At 41.3% G+C, this 19,125-nt stretch overlaps 1 protein-coding gene across 1 annotated transcript; it reads left to right on the top strand.

Annotated features, from left to right (window-relative positions):
* The first annotated feature begins 303 nt into the window (after nucleotides 1-303).
* YPEL5 (yippee like 5) lies at nucleotides 304-15,035 on the top strand. Its single transcript, XM_040224149.1, has 3 exons — nucleotides 304-626; nucleotides 11,107-11,271; nucleotides 12,740-15,035. The coding sequence occupies exons 2-3, from the start codon at nucleotides 11,131-11,133 to the stop codon at nucleotides 12,962-12,964; spliced, it is 366 nt and encodes a 121-aa protein (XP_040080083.1). The 5' UTR covers nucleotides 304-626; nucleotides 11,107-11,130; the 3' UTR covers nucleotides 12,965-15,035.
* The last annotated feature ends 4,090 nt before the right edge of the window (nucleotides 15,036-19,125 follow it).

Genomic DNA, 19,125 nt, shown 5'->3' with positions numbered 1-19,125 from the left:
TGTTTTCATTTGTCATCACTAGGCCTCAGGAAACTAGGCCCTAGCCACCACCTGGTGACGCTGATGACGCGGGATGTCGCACAGCTGCCTCTGTTAGAAAGGCTGGGCAGTCTCCTTTAAGAAGCTGACTCACGTGGACGCTATGTTGTGTGCTCTCAGCTGGGAAGCAGGGTGGATCTTAGGTCTCTCCACATTGGCTGCCTCGGGAGAGTGGGCAGAGTTAGCCTCTTTGATTGGCTGTCCGGGTCCTGGGAGTTGGATCAGGGGCGGGGCGAGCTGCAGGGAGATTGCCCCGGGTCTTGCGGCTTCTGGGAGGGGTGGGCCTCGACGCAGACTGGAGCAGGAGTGGGGGAGGGTGCGCCAGAGAAGGGGCGGGGCCTAGCGGAAGGGGCAGGATACCCGGGGGAGGGCGGGGCCTAGAAATGAAAGGCGTTCTGGACCAACCCGAAGAGCCGACTGTTCGAGGGGCGGAGCTACACCGGGTGATTGACGTTGAGGCCAAACCAGGGAGAGGCGGGGCCAAGGCCAGGGCCTGACTAAACCTGAAGACTCTGGTGGCTAAGGGGCTTCATCCCAGCTGAGAAGCGAAGAGCCGCAGGCGGCCGCCGACTTCACAGCCGCTCCGGGTGAGTGCGGCGGGCGGGGAGTGGGTTCGGGGCCGGGTAGGGGCTGAGGCTCCCCTCCGGATCGGAGGCTTCGAAACACTCTGGGATGGGCCCAGGGCGGGGGGCCCAGGCAGGAAGTGCCTCTTCCTCGCCGCGCCCCCTCGGGGGTCCTAGCGCGACCGACCCTCGCCCCTCAGGGCGGGCCCTGGTGCCGGGGCTGCGGACTGACGAGCTGGCCTGTTTCCTCTTTGTGAGGCCCAGGCGCGGCGGCCGCCGTCGGCCCGCCCCCGCCGCGCAACCCGGGCGACTGGCGCGATCGCAACAGCCGCGACCCCCAGCTTGGCGCCCGCGCCCTCCAGCCCCGGCGCAGCCTCGGAGGCCCTGCACATCGCGGCCGGGGCCACAGGCCCCGCGTCCGCGGGCAGTTTGGCCGGCGACCCCACAGCCTCGGCTGCCCCGCCCCCACGGTCCGCGTCCCCGCCGCAGCGTCGGGGGCGCGCCCCGGGCTCCGCGTCGCGGAGGTCTCTGCGGGGGCCACGAAGTGAAGTCTAAACTCTGAAATATGCGGCCGTAATAACGCCACGGCGTGGGCCGTTCTTCAGAAGGGCCACATCCTCAGTCGGCTGGCACTTGCCACTGGCGGTGTGGCTGTGGTGGCTTTTGTTTGCTGTCCCGCAAAGGCTGGATGCCCGCCACCCTGCCCTCCTGCGCCCCAGGAGACCCCAGGCCGAGGGAGGGGTCCCCGCCCGCTTGACTGGAGGGCGTGGCGCGACTGTTGGGCGGCCGTCGGGCGACCCTGGCCGCGGGGCGGCCCGCTCAGCTGTTTCCGGCCCCTGTTTGTTGTGCGGGAGGAGGCTGGGCCGCGCCGCGCTCGGGCCCCGTCCCCTCCCGATTGGCCCGCGGCGTCACGTGCCGGCAATCAGCTGGGGCCAGCCGGGGCTTCGGGGCCTGGGCGTCTGCGGCTGTTCACACCCGGCGCGGGGATCGCCTGCGGTCCCCACGGCGAGCTGCATCCTTCCTTTCCTCGTTCGTAGGGCGGTAGGCACGCTCTGGCTCGTTTATTTTGCACTTGTAGGTAGGACAATGAGTGTTGAGGACAGCGGAAGCTGGAAAACTGAAATACTACAAAGATCTGTTTTATTCCGACATCTATTAGTCTTCTGTTTCAGGGAGGGTCTGGGAAGGCGTACAGCTTATTTATTTTTAAATTTTTTCTGTTTACAGAGCCCTGTTGGTAGTCTAAGGATTTTTATTGCAGATCTCCTTGACAGATGGAAAACAAAGTAATCTTAGGCTGACCTTGTATTTTCGGAAAGTTAGACTTGCTAGTGAAATAACTGAGGATAATAGAGTATTAGCTAACTTTGTGCACTCACACATACAGTGTAGCTCCTATGTTCCAAGAAAGATGACCCAAAATGTATGCAGTGTATCCAGGGTACATATTTGTGCCCGATGAGAAGTGTCTTGGTGTAATCTTTTTCTAAAAGTTTATTGCATACTTGTACTGTGTGTTAGATGATAAGGAAATTGAAAAGAAATTGCCAACTTTTCTCTAGAAACTAATGATTTTTAGTAAAAAGCCTTAGGGAAATGAAGGGGAACAAATATTAGTAATTTATGAAATGAGTGTTATGAGAGTTCAAAAATGGGACAATGAAAAATGAAAATGAAATAGGAAGCGTTCTATATAAAGTGGATTGGTATTGATTAGACCTAGAAAATGAAGAGGCTTTGGATTGCTATTGGGCAAACAGAGGCTTAGGAGAGAAAAAAAGGCCTGGAGGCTTTACAAATGGTGAGAAGGTGGAGCTAAAGGAATTTGGTACTTTGTACTAGAAAGGGAAAGTCGCTCGGAAGTGTCTGGCTCTTTGCGACCCCATGGACTGTATTTGGAATTTTCCAGGCCAGAATACTGGAGCGGGTAGCCTTTCCCTTCTCCAGGGGATCTTCCCAACTCAGAGATGTAGCCTTTCCCTTCACCAAGGGATCTTCCCAACTCGGGAATGGAACCCACGTCTCCCTCATTGCGGGCGGATTCTTTACCAGCAGAGCTACAAGGGAATCCGGAGAATATTGGAGCCTATCCCTTCTCCAGGGGATCTTCCCAACCCAGGAATCAAACGGGTTTCCTGCATTGTAGGCAGATTCCTTATCAACTGACCTATCAGGGAAGCCCTCTGGAGAAGGGAAAGGCTACCCACTCCAGTATTCTGGCCTGGAGAATTTCATGGACTGTATAGTCCATGGGGTTGTGAAGAGTGGGACACAACTAAGGGACTTTCACTTTTGTACTAGAATACTAAGCAAACGTCATGCTGTTTGGAAGTGACCAGTGTCTTCCTTTAGCACGTTCTCACCCAGCTCAAGGCCCAATACAGGCGGGGTGCTTTGGAGGTGGAGGGAGGGTGGGGGGGCCGGCGCATGTTTTGTTTTAAGTTTATATCTGGCAGCCATCTTATCTATAGGAGAGCATGTTGATGAAATGTGCTTAAGTAAGTTATTTAACTCTATACAGGAACCTAAATTGGATTTTAACAACATACAAAATATATGTTGCTACATCTGAAATATCTGGTTGGATCCTTGAGGACCTTTGCCTAGGTTTAGTTGCCTTTGCTTTATTTAAGTGGTAGGAGAGGATAAAAAAAGGTTTAGAAAATAAAAAAGGAAGGGAAATAAGGCCAAAATTAAGTCTAAATGTGAGATTAAACTAGCTGCTACCCTCCAAAAAACAGTCCATGAGACATGAAGCTAGTCCTAAATATTGAGATGTGAAGATGGTCCTACTGAGTATAATCCTGCTGAGAGTATCATAGTGCCTAAATGGTTGTATAAACCAGTATCAGTTTCTCTGGTAATCCTGTATAGTAATGCTGGTGGTGTAGGAACTGAAGTTAGCAGTGACATGAAACTTGCTACTTTACACGTGAATCAGGAAACCAGACGGTTGAACTACACTCCAGTCCATCCAATTAGAGACTTTTTGACTCATGGTATTGCATCACAACAAAGTAGAGAGATCCTGAGTTTGTCTTGCCAAAAACTGTTTTGGGGAGATTACCAATTCAGATTGTTTAGCTGACTCACCGAGTTACATGACTAGTCTTATTTTCAAGCGATGACTAAACAGAATTGTAGAAACATAATAAACTTGGAAAACATTTAACAACAAGACATTATTTAGAGAGCAAAAAGAAAAATATAAGTTACTGTCAAATGAAGACCTGATGCCACAACTAGAATGTCATTTGAAACAGCCAACTAAACTGGTCACGTTTTAGAAGAGAACTAGAGGAAAGCATAGCTTGTTTCACCAAAACCTTGGCTTGGTGAATATTTTGTACAAAAGTTGGAGAATTGGTTTTATGGATCAAACTCAATTTATTATTTTCTCTTGTAGGTTTTCAGTAGAACTTATCATAAATCAGTATGAAATAGTTGATGAGATTACAGTAGAGATTAAGTGTTAATTATAGTAGTCAGCCAAGGGCTGTCTTTGGGTTTTGTTCCTTTTGTTTTGGAGAGGGAGGAGACTGAAAACTAGATATACCAGCTTGTTTTCACAAGTTTCAGTTTTAGCCAGACTTTTGCAACACACAGCCTCTCCTGGAAGGGCAGATTCCTTTAACCCTTTCTGCACTAGGCTCCTGCACACTCAAGTCCCTGGAGGAGAGAATCTTTGCATCTTGCATTTACCCACCAACTCCTAGCGTACTGGGAAAGCCCCTCTTACCTGTCCAGTGATAGAGTTGGGTGGATTGTGTGTTCTGTTGTCTGTGGCACTGCCCTGAGGAAATAAAAAAAACACAGAGTCTGTGAACTGGGTGTTTGCCTACCAGAGGGTTCTTAGAGATCCCTCCCTGGTATTTTTAGGGCTGGGAAGTGTGATTCTTCCTTCTGTAAATTCTGCTTGCCAGGATTGAATCTGAACTGGATTATTAGTTACAGGGAGGGTAAGTGCCTATTTTAAGACCTAGAATTATGATACTAAGAATTTGAGATGCTTCAGAAGTTTCTAGCTTTCCTTCTGCGTGTCATTTCTGTCACTTGGTCATGGTTAACAAGAAATGAAGCTAGTTAATTAAATTGTTATTGATTTGATTTTCTTTCTGAATCTTGCTTTCCTCATCTGTAATAGAGGGAGGTTAGGGTGGAGAATGTTGAAGAAGATAATCTAGTTTTACTAGATTTACCTTTATTTAGCATTTATTGTGTGCCAGGCACTGTTCTCAGTGTAGTGCCATTTAATTTCCACAACTCAGAGATGAATACGGATACCACGGTTTTATTGATGAAGAAACTGAAGTGAGGATACCTTACCCAAAGTTTACACAGCTTTTAAGTGGCAAAGCTAAGATTTGAACCCAGAGTTCCAGTATTTGGGATTCATTGTTTAAATCTTGGGGGTGGAGAGAGGAGGAGGCAGCAGCTGGTTATACTATCTGTTTTTATAATCTATGTATTGTTGATCTTCAACATGCTGAACTTGCTACAGAAAGTTGAAGACTTTAGTTTGAAAACCCATGAAGAAAATGGGAGTGGGACTAAATTGATTGTGTCAGATATTCTTGTTGATCCTTAAACCTGAATGCCAACCAAGTTTCCTTTTTTTCTAAGATTGCCTGCTTTCTAAATGAAGAGCTCTTTTGCTGTGTGAACAAGTTTTTCAACAAGGGTCAGTGCACTTTCTTTCAAGGGCCAGATGGTGAATATTGTGAACTTTGTGGGCCGTAAGGTTTCAGTAGCAACTACTCAAACTCTGCCATTATACTGAAAGAGCAGCCAAGTATCAACAAATGGGTCTGGCTGTGTTCCAATAAAAATTTATGTATGGCCACTGAAATGTGGATTTCATGTAATTTTCATGTGTCACAAAAATAGTCTTTTGGTGTTTCTTCCCCAACCATCTTAAGATATAAAAAGCATTCTTATGTTGCGAGCCATACAAAAACAGGTGGTGAGCTGATTATTGCCTGTAGGCCTTAGTTTTCTGACCCTTGCTTTTAAAGAAAATATTCAGCAATAAGCCAGACTAATGAACAAGGTATCATATTTGTTAATGTGTATATGTGTGTGTGATGTGTAAATCGGCACCAGTGGTGAACAAGTGAAATTTGAAATTAATGCAGTACCATTTACATTAGCATTCCCCCCAGAATGAAATATTTAGGTATAAATCTAACAATGTGTACAAGATCTATGTGAGGAATATAAAACTAATGAATGAAATCAAGAACAACTAAATAAATGGAAAGAATTTGTGTGTTCATGGATAGGAAGACTCAATGTTGTCAAGATGTCATTTTTTCCAACTTGTTCTGTAGATTTGGTGCAATCTCAGTCAAAATTCAAGCAAGTTACTTTGTGAATATCTCAACAAATTGATTCTAAAGTTTCTATAGAGAACAGAAGTCCCAGGAGAGGCAACACAATATGGAAAGAGAAGAATTAAGTCAGAAGACTGACACTACCCAACTTAAAGACTTAGTATAGAAAGAAAGTGAAAGTCACTCAGTTGTGTCTTATTCTTTGCGATCCCACGGATTATACAGTCCATGGAATTATCCAGGCCACAATACTGGAGTGGGAGCCTTTCCCTTCTCCAAGGGATCTTCCCAACCCAGGGATCGAACCAAGGTCTCTCGCTTCACAGACAGATTCTTTACCAGCTGAGCCACAAGGGAAGCCCAACTTCAAGACTTAGTATATATCTACAGTAATCAAGACAGTATGGTGTTGGTGAAGGAATAGACAAATAGATCAGTGGAACAGAATAGAGAGCCCAGAAACAGGCCCACATAAATATGGTCAACTGGTCTTTAACACAGAACCAAAGATTTGGCAGAATTTTGGTTATAAACTTGAACTTCAACACTGATTCCAAAGCAGACATTACTTAAGCACAATAAGTGCTCTCAGAATCAACACAGAGAACGTTAGTCATCTGTGAAAGCAGCTCACACTTAAGATATTTTACAAATGTGTCCCTGAAAATACTGTTACTCTTTAAAGTCCAAGCAAGGTGATTAGCATACCTGGGAAGTAATTTAGTTTTTTTTTAATTTATTTATTTTTAAACATTTTGTATTGGGGTATAGCCAGTTAACAATGCTGTGATTTCAGGTGTACAGCGAAGGAACTCAGCAATACATACACATGTATCTATTCTCCCCCAAACCCACCTTTGATTCAGGCTGGCACATAACACTGAGCAGAGTTCCATGTGCTATATAACAAGTCTTTGTTATCCATTTTAAACACAACAGTGTGTACATAACCTGGGAAATAATTTGGATGTAAAAACAATTAGAAGGAGATTGATTGTGGAAGGGTTTGTGGGGATTTGGGGAGGTGATGAAAATATTCTAAAAAGCTGGTTTGTGGTGATGGTAGCACAATTTTGTAAATTTACTAAAAATCATTCATTTGTACACAACAGTGGCCAAATTTTATGTCAATTATTCCTTTAAGAAAATTGTTTTTAAAGAATGAGCTATATACTATCCTATCAGGTAAAAACTTCCTGACAGGATAAGCTCTGTATAAGCTCTTAGAAAGGGGTGTCTGAAGTGCATGCCTTTTATAAGTACATAAGGCTGAAGTACCTTACTTTCATAGCTCTAGAAGTGATGAGAATGGGAACTAAGTTATTGATGAAGAATGGGGAAGAAAGACCTTGAAAAGTGATTTAGGTCTTCTCAATTTTGCAGTTTCTTAAAGAAGTTGCCAGGGTTTCTAGTTTAGGAGAGGGATTAGAGTTGCCACCAGCAAAGTTAGGGAAGGTAGGCGGCTCAGCGTGGAGGCAGGAGATGGGTGTGAGAAAGCTGAGGAAGAAAGACTGAACTTGGCTGTCTCTTCCGGTCACTAGAGAGTAGGTGGGGTTAAAAGAGCTGGAGCAGAATTTAGTTCAGGTCGCAGCTTGGCCAGTTTCATAAAGTTACAGCCTTTGTGTCTTCCTCTATAAAAGTAGGGTAATACATACCTACTAAGAAATTGTTAAGGTTGAATGTGATAGTGAAGTCCTGAATGCAGTGTCCCATATGATGTTGATACTAAATATCAAGTCTCAGGCAGAGTTCAATATATTGCCTGCTGCTGCAACTTCAGTCGTGTCTGACTCTGTGCAACCCCATAGACGGCAGCCCACCAGGCTCCCCTGTCCCTGGGATTCTCCAGGCAAGAACACTGGAGTGGGTTGCCATTTCCTTCTCCAGTGCATGAAAGTGAAAAGTAAAAGTGAAGTCACTCAGCTGTGTCCGACTCTTCGCAACCCCATGGACTGCAGCCCACCAGGGTCCTCTGCCCATGGGATTTCCCAGCCAAGAGTACTGGAGTGCCTAGATCCAGAGAAACCTAATTCAGCTGTTTTGCCATAGCTTTTAAGTGACCTTCCCCTTCTGTGGTGCAGTGCCAGTGTGCTTGCCGTCAGTCTCCTGAGTACGCATCGGTGAAATGAGCACCAAGTTGCACTCCTGGCCTGGCGAAGTGAAGGCCTAACATGAAATTCAATGGCCTGCGAAGGTTTTTCTGTGTTCCAGAGACCTTTGACAGTAAGCGGTGTTTTGCTCACTTCTGATAGATTCTCTGGCATTGTAGCTTATCTCTTGGCAAATGAGAACTACATTTACAGTTCTATATACATATATAGAACTCTATATACATGGCAACCACAACTAGGAATAGTGAGTCTGTAGAGATATTTTTGGTCTTGTAATGAATCATGTAACTGAATTCAGTAAAAATAGTTGGGTAAAAGTTAAAAATAGTCTGAATTTGAAGCAGGAAAGAGAAAGCATGATGTTAAATCTATTTACCCCATTTAGAAATAGTTTTCCTGTATCCAGTAGTGAGCAAATGGTCACAGCTATTAATACTGAACCAAAGATAGAACAATATAGGCAGAAGGTATAGGGAGAGTTTGTTTTGAAGTTCAGAATATTTTCCTCGGTAGTATTGCATCTACTATCAGTCAAGTCAAAAATATCTGGTTATTCCTGAATTATTGTTGAAGTAACTTAGATGAATATTATATTTAAAAGTTTGAAGAAACATTGGAAGCCCAAGCTGGAGGATAAATGACCGCACAAATACTAATTTTTAGAGAAATAAAGACTGAGGAGTACGTCTTCAGAGGTGTTACCATAAAACCCTGCTGGTGATTCCTTTCTGTAAATGAATGGTAGTAAGAAACATGACCGAAACCAACTACTCACAGGCTCATTGAATGCTTAATTTGGATCAGGAGTCATAAACTCAGATGTCTAACAGGTGAAGTAATTATGTGGCACAAAATAGATAAAAAGCAAACGAAATGGCCTTGCGGGAAGAGTTGAAGGCACCTCTCAACTCTAGCCAGTTGTTGCCATATGAGAATATATGTCCTGTGTTGCCAGCTCTCCCCATTGTTTAAAAAGAAAGGCTCAGAACAGGCTGTTAATGAAATCTCTCAAATTTTAAATGATTCTCAACTGTTTTTTATTAAAAATTAAAAACCCTGGGCCAAATTGAACACTGATGTTTTGGTGTGGGAGGGGTGGTTTTGTTCACTGCTGTGTTCCTATGCCATCAAATGAATTCAGCCAGCAGGCGTCAGATGTGCACCCTTTGAGCTTCGTGTAACAAATACTGTGTTCTTAGGCATCTGGGAAAAGTAATGCTATCCTAAAGACTAAAACAATAGGCAGCAAGTCTTTTATTGTTGTTTTGCAGAAATATAATCAATAAAGCTAAATGTCATTTTCTAAGTCTTATGTTTTTACCCAGGGTTTATTCGTTGACACTCTTGTTTACTAGCTATAAATTGTAGTATATTTACTATTTGTTTTTCATTACTTATTAAACTTTAATATCATAGTATTTAGTGGGAGTCATAATTATCCTGGTGACAGAAATGTCACATTTCTGATGACATTAAAACTGCCTATGGCTGAAGTTGACAGATGTTAGAAGAAATGGAATTTTCTTTTTACTTTGTAATGGAATTTCCCCAAGTTTAAGATGACACTGGATTGCACATGGATTCTACATATTTCTTTTCCGTAGCAGTAGCTGTATCAGCTCTGCATGGCGTTTTAAAGACAAATAATATTAAATATTTGAAACACAGGAGATGATCACTACATGAAGGAATAAATTCTTTTCAAAATGAAAAGCTACAGTGTATTCTTGATTATACCTAGATCTCTAAAAACGTGCTGTTTTGGGAGATTAACTGCAGTGAATTTGAGAAGTTGCATGTATTAACTTTTAAAATATTGGAGTGTGATTATCCTTGTTTCAGAAGTTGGATTCAGAGCTTTTTTCCCAATGTTTCAGGACTTCTGTGATTTATTGAATCAAAAGACTTTCTTAAATATAGTAAGTTATATAATAACAGCTCATCTTGCTCTTCTCTGTTCTTATTTTCCTAGCCTTATGCCAGCCTAGACCATCTTGTATGTCCTCTTCTTAGAGGAGTCAGTGTTAGAGTAATGGAAAAATTTTGGCTTTGACTTGAGTGAGCCATATTCTGATCATGAGTTTCTGTACTTGAAAGCTGTGTGACCTTTGATCAGTTAGTAACCTTGAATAATCTATGAACTGGAGGCGACAACCTCACAGAGTTGTTGTGGATTTTGAAATAAGTAAAGCTTCTCTAGTAGCTTGGTGATAAAAACCCGCCTGCCAGTGCAGGAGACGCAGGTTCAGTCCCTGGGTCAGGAAGATCCCCTGGAGAAGGAAACGACACCCCACTCCAGTGTTCTTGCCTGGGAAATCCCATGGACAGAGGAGCCTGGTGCCCTACAGGCCATGGGGTCACAAAAGAGTCGGACACAACTTAGCGACTGAACAGCAACAACAGAGCATCTAGTACAGCGCTCCACAGCCTCAGGCTTAGCAGCTTAGTGCCGTCACTCTCATGGTTGTGGACGCACTGGTGACCGCACCCGTGCTCTCAAGCCAGGTCACACACTCTCGTCTAGTAAGTCTTTCTCAAATTTCAGATACTCAGAGTATATACTGGTTAGTTGCTCAGTCGTGTCCAGCTCTATTGTGATCCCATGGACTATAGCCCCCCAGGCTCCTCTGTCCATGGGATTCTCCAGGCAAGAATACTGGAGTGGGTTCCCACTTCTCCAGAATGTATACTTAACTCTGTGCTAAACCTTTTTTCTCACCTCTCTGCTGGTGTTTCTGATCATTTGGTTTGATATTGTACACTGCCTTCTTGCCGTTTTCATATCAATCAAAAGAGAAGGGATATTCTTTGGCCTTCCTAGTGAGAATATTTACTTTCTTGACTCATTGCTTCTGAAGTGTTCTTAGCTTGAGTTTGCCTGTTTGTTTGGTCCATGTATGAACTTTGGATCCTTTCATTCAGAGTCAGCTATTTCATGTATTAAGTACTATGAAGAGATCATATATGTGTATATAAATGGTTCTCTGTGACACCACCAAGTAGATCCTAACAAGTTAAAAAATCATAATGCATTTCTTGTCCTTTTTTATCTGTTCCCAGGTTTTTAGAGCTTCAGCTATAAAAATGGGCAGGATTTTCCTTGATCATATCGGTGGTACCCGTCTGTTTTCCTGTGCAAACTGCGATACGATCCTGACCAACCGTTCAGAACTCATCTCCACTCGGTTCACAGGCGCCACTGGCAGAGCATTTCTTTTTAACAAGGTTTGTGGGGAAAACTCGTTTCATTTCCTCACTGGGTTCAGTGGATACATTTGATAGTAATACCAGAATACCCCTTAGCACATGGAGATGCCAAGAAGATTCAGAATGAGAGCTGCACTCCATAGAAATTGCCTGCTAGTTTGTCTTTGGGACTTCAGGAAAGCATTACTAGACTGTGATTTTTAGGCTTGAGAGTTTTAAAGATTATGTGATGATAAGGGTGGTCTCCATTGCTTCAGGAGACACTCAGGGTAAGAATGTGGTAGTGACTTCACGGACTATTGAAGAGACTGAAACACCCCCATAACACTAATTTACCCTTACAGGGAGAGATAGCTGCATTAAGCTGTTGTAGTTTGACAGTGCAAGGGAATAAGGATCATCTAACTAACTTCCTGCTCTAATTTACCATTCTTCTTTCTGATTATGATTTGGCTAATAGTTTGCTAGCCGAAGTGTTTCCTGACTTACAGATTAATATGTAGTCTGCCTCTTTCTCTCATTTCTGGCTTGCTTTCAAATTGGTTGATGTGATTCTGCCTCCTGGAGTCTCATGGGTACTAGCAAAGTTGAATTTCTATATAGTCCAAATACCCTTGAACTACAGAACTAGTCCAAGGTACTGTTCTTAGATATTCCACTTAAACTTCCCCAGGGGACACCCCCCTCTACCATTTAGAAACAAGTATTTTCTCTGAAAGAATTGATAGTGTATATACATCTTGATCTTTATTTAGGTATAGAGCAGGGGTTGGCACACCATGGCAGGCTGCTTTTGTAAGTAAAATTTAATGAACCACAACAATGTTTATTCGTTTGTGTATTATCTATGGCTGCTTTTGTGCTACCACAGCAGAGCTTAATAGCTATAACAAAGACCAGATAGCCCTTTTCAAAGCCAAAGATATCTGGCTCTTTACAGAAAAATGAAGCATGGAGGATTATTGGAATCCTCCATGTTCAGAGTCATTGGAAATTCTTCCATAGATTCTTTGAACCCACTTGAAATCCATATATTACAACCTACCCCCAGTCTGTTAGTAGATAAAATTGTTTCAGAAACACATTTTACAAACGTCTCTTTATGGAATACCTGTCGTATACTAGGTTCTTCTGTATTGGTAGCCTTGTCTACACTCAGCATTGAATGGTTAATTATAACAGTTGGCCCGAGACCTACATTTTATGACTCAAGTTAAGGACTCTTCACTATAACATAGAAGCATAACTAATGTATATAAATAGGGTGACTTAGAATAATACATGATTGCATTACATATCCCGTTCAGTACAGGTGTTTACCTGTCCCAGCAATTTGTCAAAATAGCTCTTGGAAAGCGTGTTGCAGGTTTGACAACTGCTATCTGCTTTTCTGAAGTTGCTGTTCTTTCACCAACAGAAATGTTGTGTACCATTTTTGGCAGATAACTTACATGCCTTTGCAATTTTGTTTTCCTGTGTTTCTTAGGTAGTTAACCTACAGTATAGTGAAGTTCAAGATCGGGTCATGCTCACTGGCCGCCACATGGTTCGAGATGTGAGCTGCAAAAACTGCAATAGCAAACTGGGATGGATCTATGAGTTTGCCACTGAAGACAGCCAGCGTTATAAAGAAGGTCGTGTGATCCTGGAACGCGCTCTAGTTCGAGAAAGTGAGGGCTTTGAGGAGCATGTACCATCTGATAACTCTTGAAGAAAAAGAGAGAAATCCATCTTTTCCCAGGTCTCCTTCACTGAAAACAAAAATCTACTTACATACACTGTCACCTTAGCATCAGAGTCGGATTCATGAACTGCGGAACAAGAGGTTGTGAGAATCTATGATGGAACCTTCCTTTCTTTCCTTTTTTTTTTAATTTTCTATTTTCCATCCAACAGCAGTGTGTAGAGAGAATATTATGCAGATGCCTTTTTTTTTCCCCCCTGTGTTTACATCTTGAGGCAGAATAGTCTATCTGCAGCTACATGGTGGGCTATGTGAGGAAAAAAATCTGGGCTATTAAGAGTGAAACGTATTTTATGTAAATTTTGAAAGGAAAATGTGTCAAGAGCATGGTTTTTAAATTTATTTGGGCTTCATTTTAAGACTTTTTAAAAAAAACCAGTTATTTCACTTGATTTGCTAGCTTCAGAGAAGAGATCCGAATTTGTGACCAGCGCTAAAGGTTCAGTGTTAGTATTGCTTGTGCTGGCCATTGTGCCATATTCTTGTTGGAGATGAACCGTAGCATCAGAGCCCATTCTTCCTTGTCAGTCTTGACCCAAAGATGTCACCATTCCTAGTTATTTGTCACCACATAATTGGTGTTAATTGGAAACTTTCCTGATATGGGGCAGAACTGCTTGGTTGTCTTTTCCATGTAACTTAAGCATAGTAATATAAATAAAGTAATAGTTGGATGTTTTTGGTCCTGTGTTGCTTTTACAATCACCTTTCAAAAGAGCAGAGTATTTGATAAGTAATTGTCATACTAGTGTTTCTTTTCATCTCTTAAACCAAATTGACTGTATATAAGATACTTCTTTGTTTAAATTAAAGCATACTGTTTAAATCCACAATATTGTATTTAGAAAACAACTGAACAGAATGTCTGTGTGCATTCATGCAGAAAGCATTTCTTCTGCATGTGTTTTAAACGGAGGGAAGTGAAGCAGCCTATCTAAAAATACTGCTTTGCAAAGCATTTCAGCATATCCTTTTCAGTTTTGCATTGATTTTGACAAGTCTGTAGAGCCTGATAGTTACATCAAAGGATTTAGATCTCCTAGCATTATTTTCTCAGATCTTCCTTCAGAAGTTTAGGTGTTGAAATCGAAACTGTACTTGGTCCCTTCAAGTTGATAGGGATCAAATTTGACTCAGGGGTTATTTGAGCCCAAAATTTACAGCATTAAGAAATATTAAAGTGTAAATGTTTCTTTATCCAAACCATTTCTAGGTATTTTAGTATTTGTTTCTGGTGAAATAAATGGCATTAAAATTGGCTGAATACTTCAATGAATGAATGAATGGCTGCTTGCTCAATTTCTAGGTTCTATAGCAGTGAATGTTATGATTAAAAATATAATCTCTGTCTGAAGATGAAATTTGTCCTAAATTAATTGGCAAAGTCATCCTGTTATTGATATTAGAAGTGACTTCTGAGTACAGTTAGGATTTCTCTTATTTGCCTTTGGGCTCTTGGTTAGAGGCATATGTCTCTTGATTTGGTAGGTGTATAATACTGCATTTGAGATATATGGACACAAATTCTTCTCTTTCCTTCACCATGGACTAAATCTTCAAGCATTAAGAAACAGCATTGATTCCCATTCATTTCCATACTGGCCTTTGATTATATGCAGACTGCTAGTAGCATGCCTTACCTATAGCACTATGTGCATTTGCTGTCACAATAAAGTATATTTTGTCTTGCATTGGTGCAAAACTGCTACTTATTTTCCACTGACCTTTTTCCTAGTGATCATCTTAATTTTTAATCTATGAACACGTATATCATACCTTTGAGTAGCTATTGCTTTTTTCAGTAGGCAGTGATTAGGTGACATTATGGTTTAGTTAATTCTACCTAATTTACAATTGGAAATATTGAATTTACCAATATTAACTTCTCTGAGATGATTTTTGCCTCAGACACTAGCAACTATAGTTCTAGTGTATATGAACAAATAAAAGTGTTATAGCACCAGGTTAACTTTTAGGTGACTGCACCAGGTACCATAGCATGTTTCTCTCTGCCCTTCCTTTTAAAAACTTCCTTTGGTGAAAAAAAAAGCAAAAACAAAGAGCAATGTGGAGGATCCTGTCAGATTGGATTGTTTACAGAAAAGTAAGCACTGTTGACTTGAGATGGGAAACCGCTAATGGGAATGATTTTGTTGTGGGAAGGGGGGAAGGTTAACCAGATACAGGTGAGTATACTATATAATGAGTGGCTTACTGAAGTGTGAATACATCCTAAAGTGAGTATTCCAGGTTTAAAATTTTTAGTAATTATGTAATAATTTAAGTTACAATTGTGAGTGGCTGTTTTGATACTGGAGGAGAAAATAGCTATATCAATAATTAACTTTTCTAAATTACATATTCATAAAGGTCATATGGGGTGTTTAAATGCAAAGTCTGGGCCCTAGCCTAGGCCTATATCAGTTCACAGGTAATTTTTGGTCAGGCAGGTTATAAAAGCTACCAATTGTAAAATATTCAGAGACATTATGGGGTTCATTTTTAGAACAGTTAAAAATATCTCACAGTTGAAACAGATATAGTAATTAATTGCATGTCTGTCTTTAACACTGGCTTTCCAGGAGCCATATAAAACCAAAACTCTTACTTCTGATCTTGGAAAGATGTGAATTGAGAATAGAGCAAGATTAAACTGAAAGACTCCTGTTAGGGTAGCACATTACAATGATATGAAGGTATCTATTAGAAGCAGAACTAAGAGAAGTTAGCATGGATACTTACTGTAAATTGGATATGAATTGTATGGCTTCTATATTTTAAAATATTTGTATTTCCCAAATTGAAACTTCCATATTAAGGGAAAAAAATACATACATTTCAAAGCACTATTAAGGGTTCTGTGATCCTGGGCATCGCTTTACGTATTTGTTTTTTAAAATCATATGCATTTTGACCTCTTGGGGGCTTGTTAACAGTGAATTATGTCTTCATTCCCTCCCCTGAAACTGGATTGGTCTCTGAGCTGGAGCCAAAAAATCAGATATTTTACCAAACCACAAAGATAACCTATCTCCTATTACATGAGAATCACTAATCTCAAAGGGTTATCTAAACAGTGTATAGTTGTGTTACCACTTGGTAAAAGTAGGTGTTTATCACAGGGGGCCCACAGACTTAGAAGTATGACTAAGAAAAAACAGATTATGACAGTTTCCACCTGATTTTTTGAAAACAGTGGCTTTTTAAAACAGTTAAGCACAATAGATAAACATATAAGGAGAGGAAAAGTCTCTGGGAAAGAGTTTCTAGAAAGATCACTGGACTTTAAGGACCAGCCATCAGTGCTGTGATTTATTGGCTGTGTGACTGGAAAGTATGTGACTTAACCTCTGAACCGTAGTTTTCTCAAGTATGGATTATGAAAAGCCCTATCTTAAGTGATTCTGGTTAGAAAATAGTGAGATATATGGCCTAAAAACCTGTAAAGTATCATGCAAATGTTTGGAATAACTAGTATATGTTTGTTTTCAATAATCCTGAACAACACTTCCCAACCTTTACCCTAAATTAATGAATGACTGGAATGCTCTCAAAGTTTATAACTCCTTCCTGGTCTTGATATGTACTGCTAAACCTTTAAGCAAATTAGGGCATGAAATCTGCTATTTATCAAATGTTACTGTCTTGACCTTTCACCGTAAGAAATCTTTTATAATCTGCTACAATAGACACTTTCAAAAATCATCAAAGCTATTTTTCTCCCACCATGGAACAGAAGGAAAAGGTTAAAAGTTCATTAAATACAGCCTCAATGATAAAAATTTTAAAACCTTCATTTCCCATTTCCACCCCCAACCCCTGTCAGACAACATTACTTTTTGAAAAGAGTACTACAAGAATATTCACTAAAATTCCACTAGTTACTTTTCAAATCCAACTTTCTTTCTCCAGTGTTTGCCTCAGCCTGTCTCTCATTACTGCTATAATAAGATTGTGAGAAATCGTTTATATACGAAATCATCTTGTTTCAGTACTACTCTGGCAATATGCTCTACAGATGAACAAGTTGTCTCTCATCCCCAGATTTCTAGCAAAATACAGACAAATTTTGTCTAATTTTAAAAACTTGTATCCAGAGCAAAGCCCGGCTTTGAAAAAGGTATTGACCAGAAGTTTTTAGGGATTGGTGCAGTTTGAGAAACCCCACTGGTGTGCCCGTGAGTCAGGAAGTTGGCTTCAGCTCTCCCCAAAATTTCATTCCTCTTCCGTTAACTCTTGAGGAGCCATGGAGTAAGCTGTCAACAACTGGCACATCACCTTCTCAGCTAATCTGCTGACTACCTTGTAGCCATCCCAGAAAATGCTGGGCAAGTGGAGGCAACACTATGAAAGCATGAAAGTCCATGAGTATTCTATGTCCCTAACTAAACTCCCTCTCTTCCCCAGCTTCCAAGCCAACTGGAAGGGGCTCAGAGGCATTTCTGAAAGCTGTTAGTATGCCAAAAGGAGTCACAAGTGTTTCCATCCCCTTCCTAATTAAGTCTTAGGTCCTGTTTCAGAGTAGGCTCCTTAGAAAATGAGTTTCAAAGATGGGGGGGTGGGGTGGGGTATATTTAAGGACTTGAGTAATAAAATAGTCCAGTGGTCCCACTGAATAAAAAACGTTAACATAAAATCAGCTGAAATCCATGCTACCAGAAAAGCACCAGTAGGTGGCAGAAGTACACAGGATATTCAGTACTTACGTGCCAGCCTGACCTGCCCTGGAGAAGAGTAACAGGAGGCGGTCTGTTACTGTTAATAATCAGCTGGACTGAAGCAAGGAGAGATTTTACTTTGGTGGAGCTGAATTATTGTGGGGAGGGCCAAATCAGATTATATGTGAGAAAATACCCTAGAAACTATGAATTACTATACAAACAGTTGGAGAAGGCAATGGCACCCCACTCCAGTACTCTTGCCTGGACGCGAAGAGTTGGACACGACTGAGTGACTTCCCTTTCACTTTTCACTTTCATGCATTGGAGAAGGAAATGGCAACCCACTCCAGTGTTCTTGCCTGGAGAATCCCAGGGACGGGGGAGCCTGGTGGGCCGCTGTCTATGGGATCACACAGAGTGACACGACTGAAGTGACTTAGCAGCAGCATACAAACTAATATTGTTTCCTGTTTTGTGTTGATAAGTGATTTTTTTTTTCTGCTGTGTTTCTTTTAGTATCTAAAGTTTTAGCTTACACAACTTCAAATTTTTTCCAACAACTTTCTTTATAATGGCTTTTATTTTGGTCTTGACAACCTGAGGTCATAGAAACATCACAGTGTGACTTTGAAGTTAGTTAACTTCTTGAAGCTTCATTTCCTCAACTTTAAAATATGGAAACTAATTTCCAGAGAACATGTGTGAAAACTGTAAGCCATGCAGTATTCTAAAAATAAAATATATTCCTATAAACTGAGTGAGGTTCAATGGATTATTTAACTAGTGTAGGCTCCAGTTGCTAGAAAGTATTTGCTCATACATTTTTCCATATTCAGCAATATTTGCCTGTTACATGTGTCAGGCAATATGCTAGTTGTTAGTCAGCAACACCTGGCACCCACTTGCCAGAAGCCTTATGAAGGATGTTTGCAAAGCCCAGTAAAAAGCCTCAAAGCCACTCTATCAGTACAGGATGTGTTCTGCCGCAGGAAATGAAGGCATTCAACATAGGGACGCACAAGCTCATAAAGCAGAATAAAAGGCCTTCATTCTTCCAATTGATTAAGTTCTAAGTTTGAAAAGAGGAAACCTCCCATATTAAATGTGAATAACAGAAATTATCCTTCCATGTGCAACGGATTCTGAAATTGGATTAACCTTACATTCTAAAGCTTCCTCTGTCTCCCTTCCAGAAGCAAATGTAAATCAGCATTTTCAGGGCACATGGAGAAAAGAAGAATACCAGCTTACCTCTGACAACCTCTATACCAAGTAGAGGACTTCCATCACAGTGAAAGGCAGGACCAGGGCTCAGAGCCTTTGCACAAGAAACATCGCAGGTAAACTTAAACTGCTCTTTAAATTGGATGTAGAAGAAAGGTGAAGGTGAAAGGATTGTAAACTCATAGGAACTCTGATTTAGGCATTATCTAATTAGTGAGCTCAAACTCAGATGCCTCTGGATCC

This window comes from Oryx dammah, unplaced genomic scaffold (assembly GCF_014754425.2).
Source record: "Oryx dammah isolate SB20612 unplaced genomic scaffold, SCBI_Odam_1.1 HiC_scaffold_25, whole genome shotgun sequence".
NCBI lineage: Eukaryota > Metazoa > Chordata > Mammalia > Artiodactyla > Bovidae > Oryx > Oryx dammah.
This window is presented reverse-complemented; position numbering and strand designations above follow the sequence as displayed.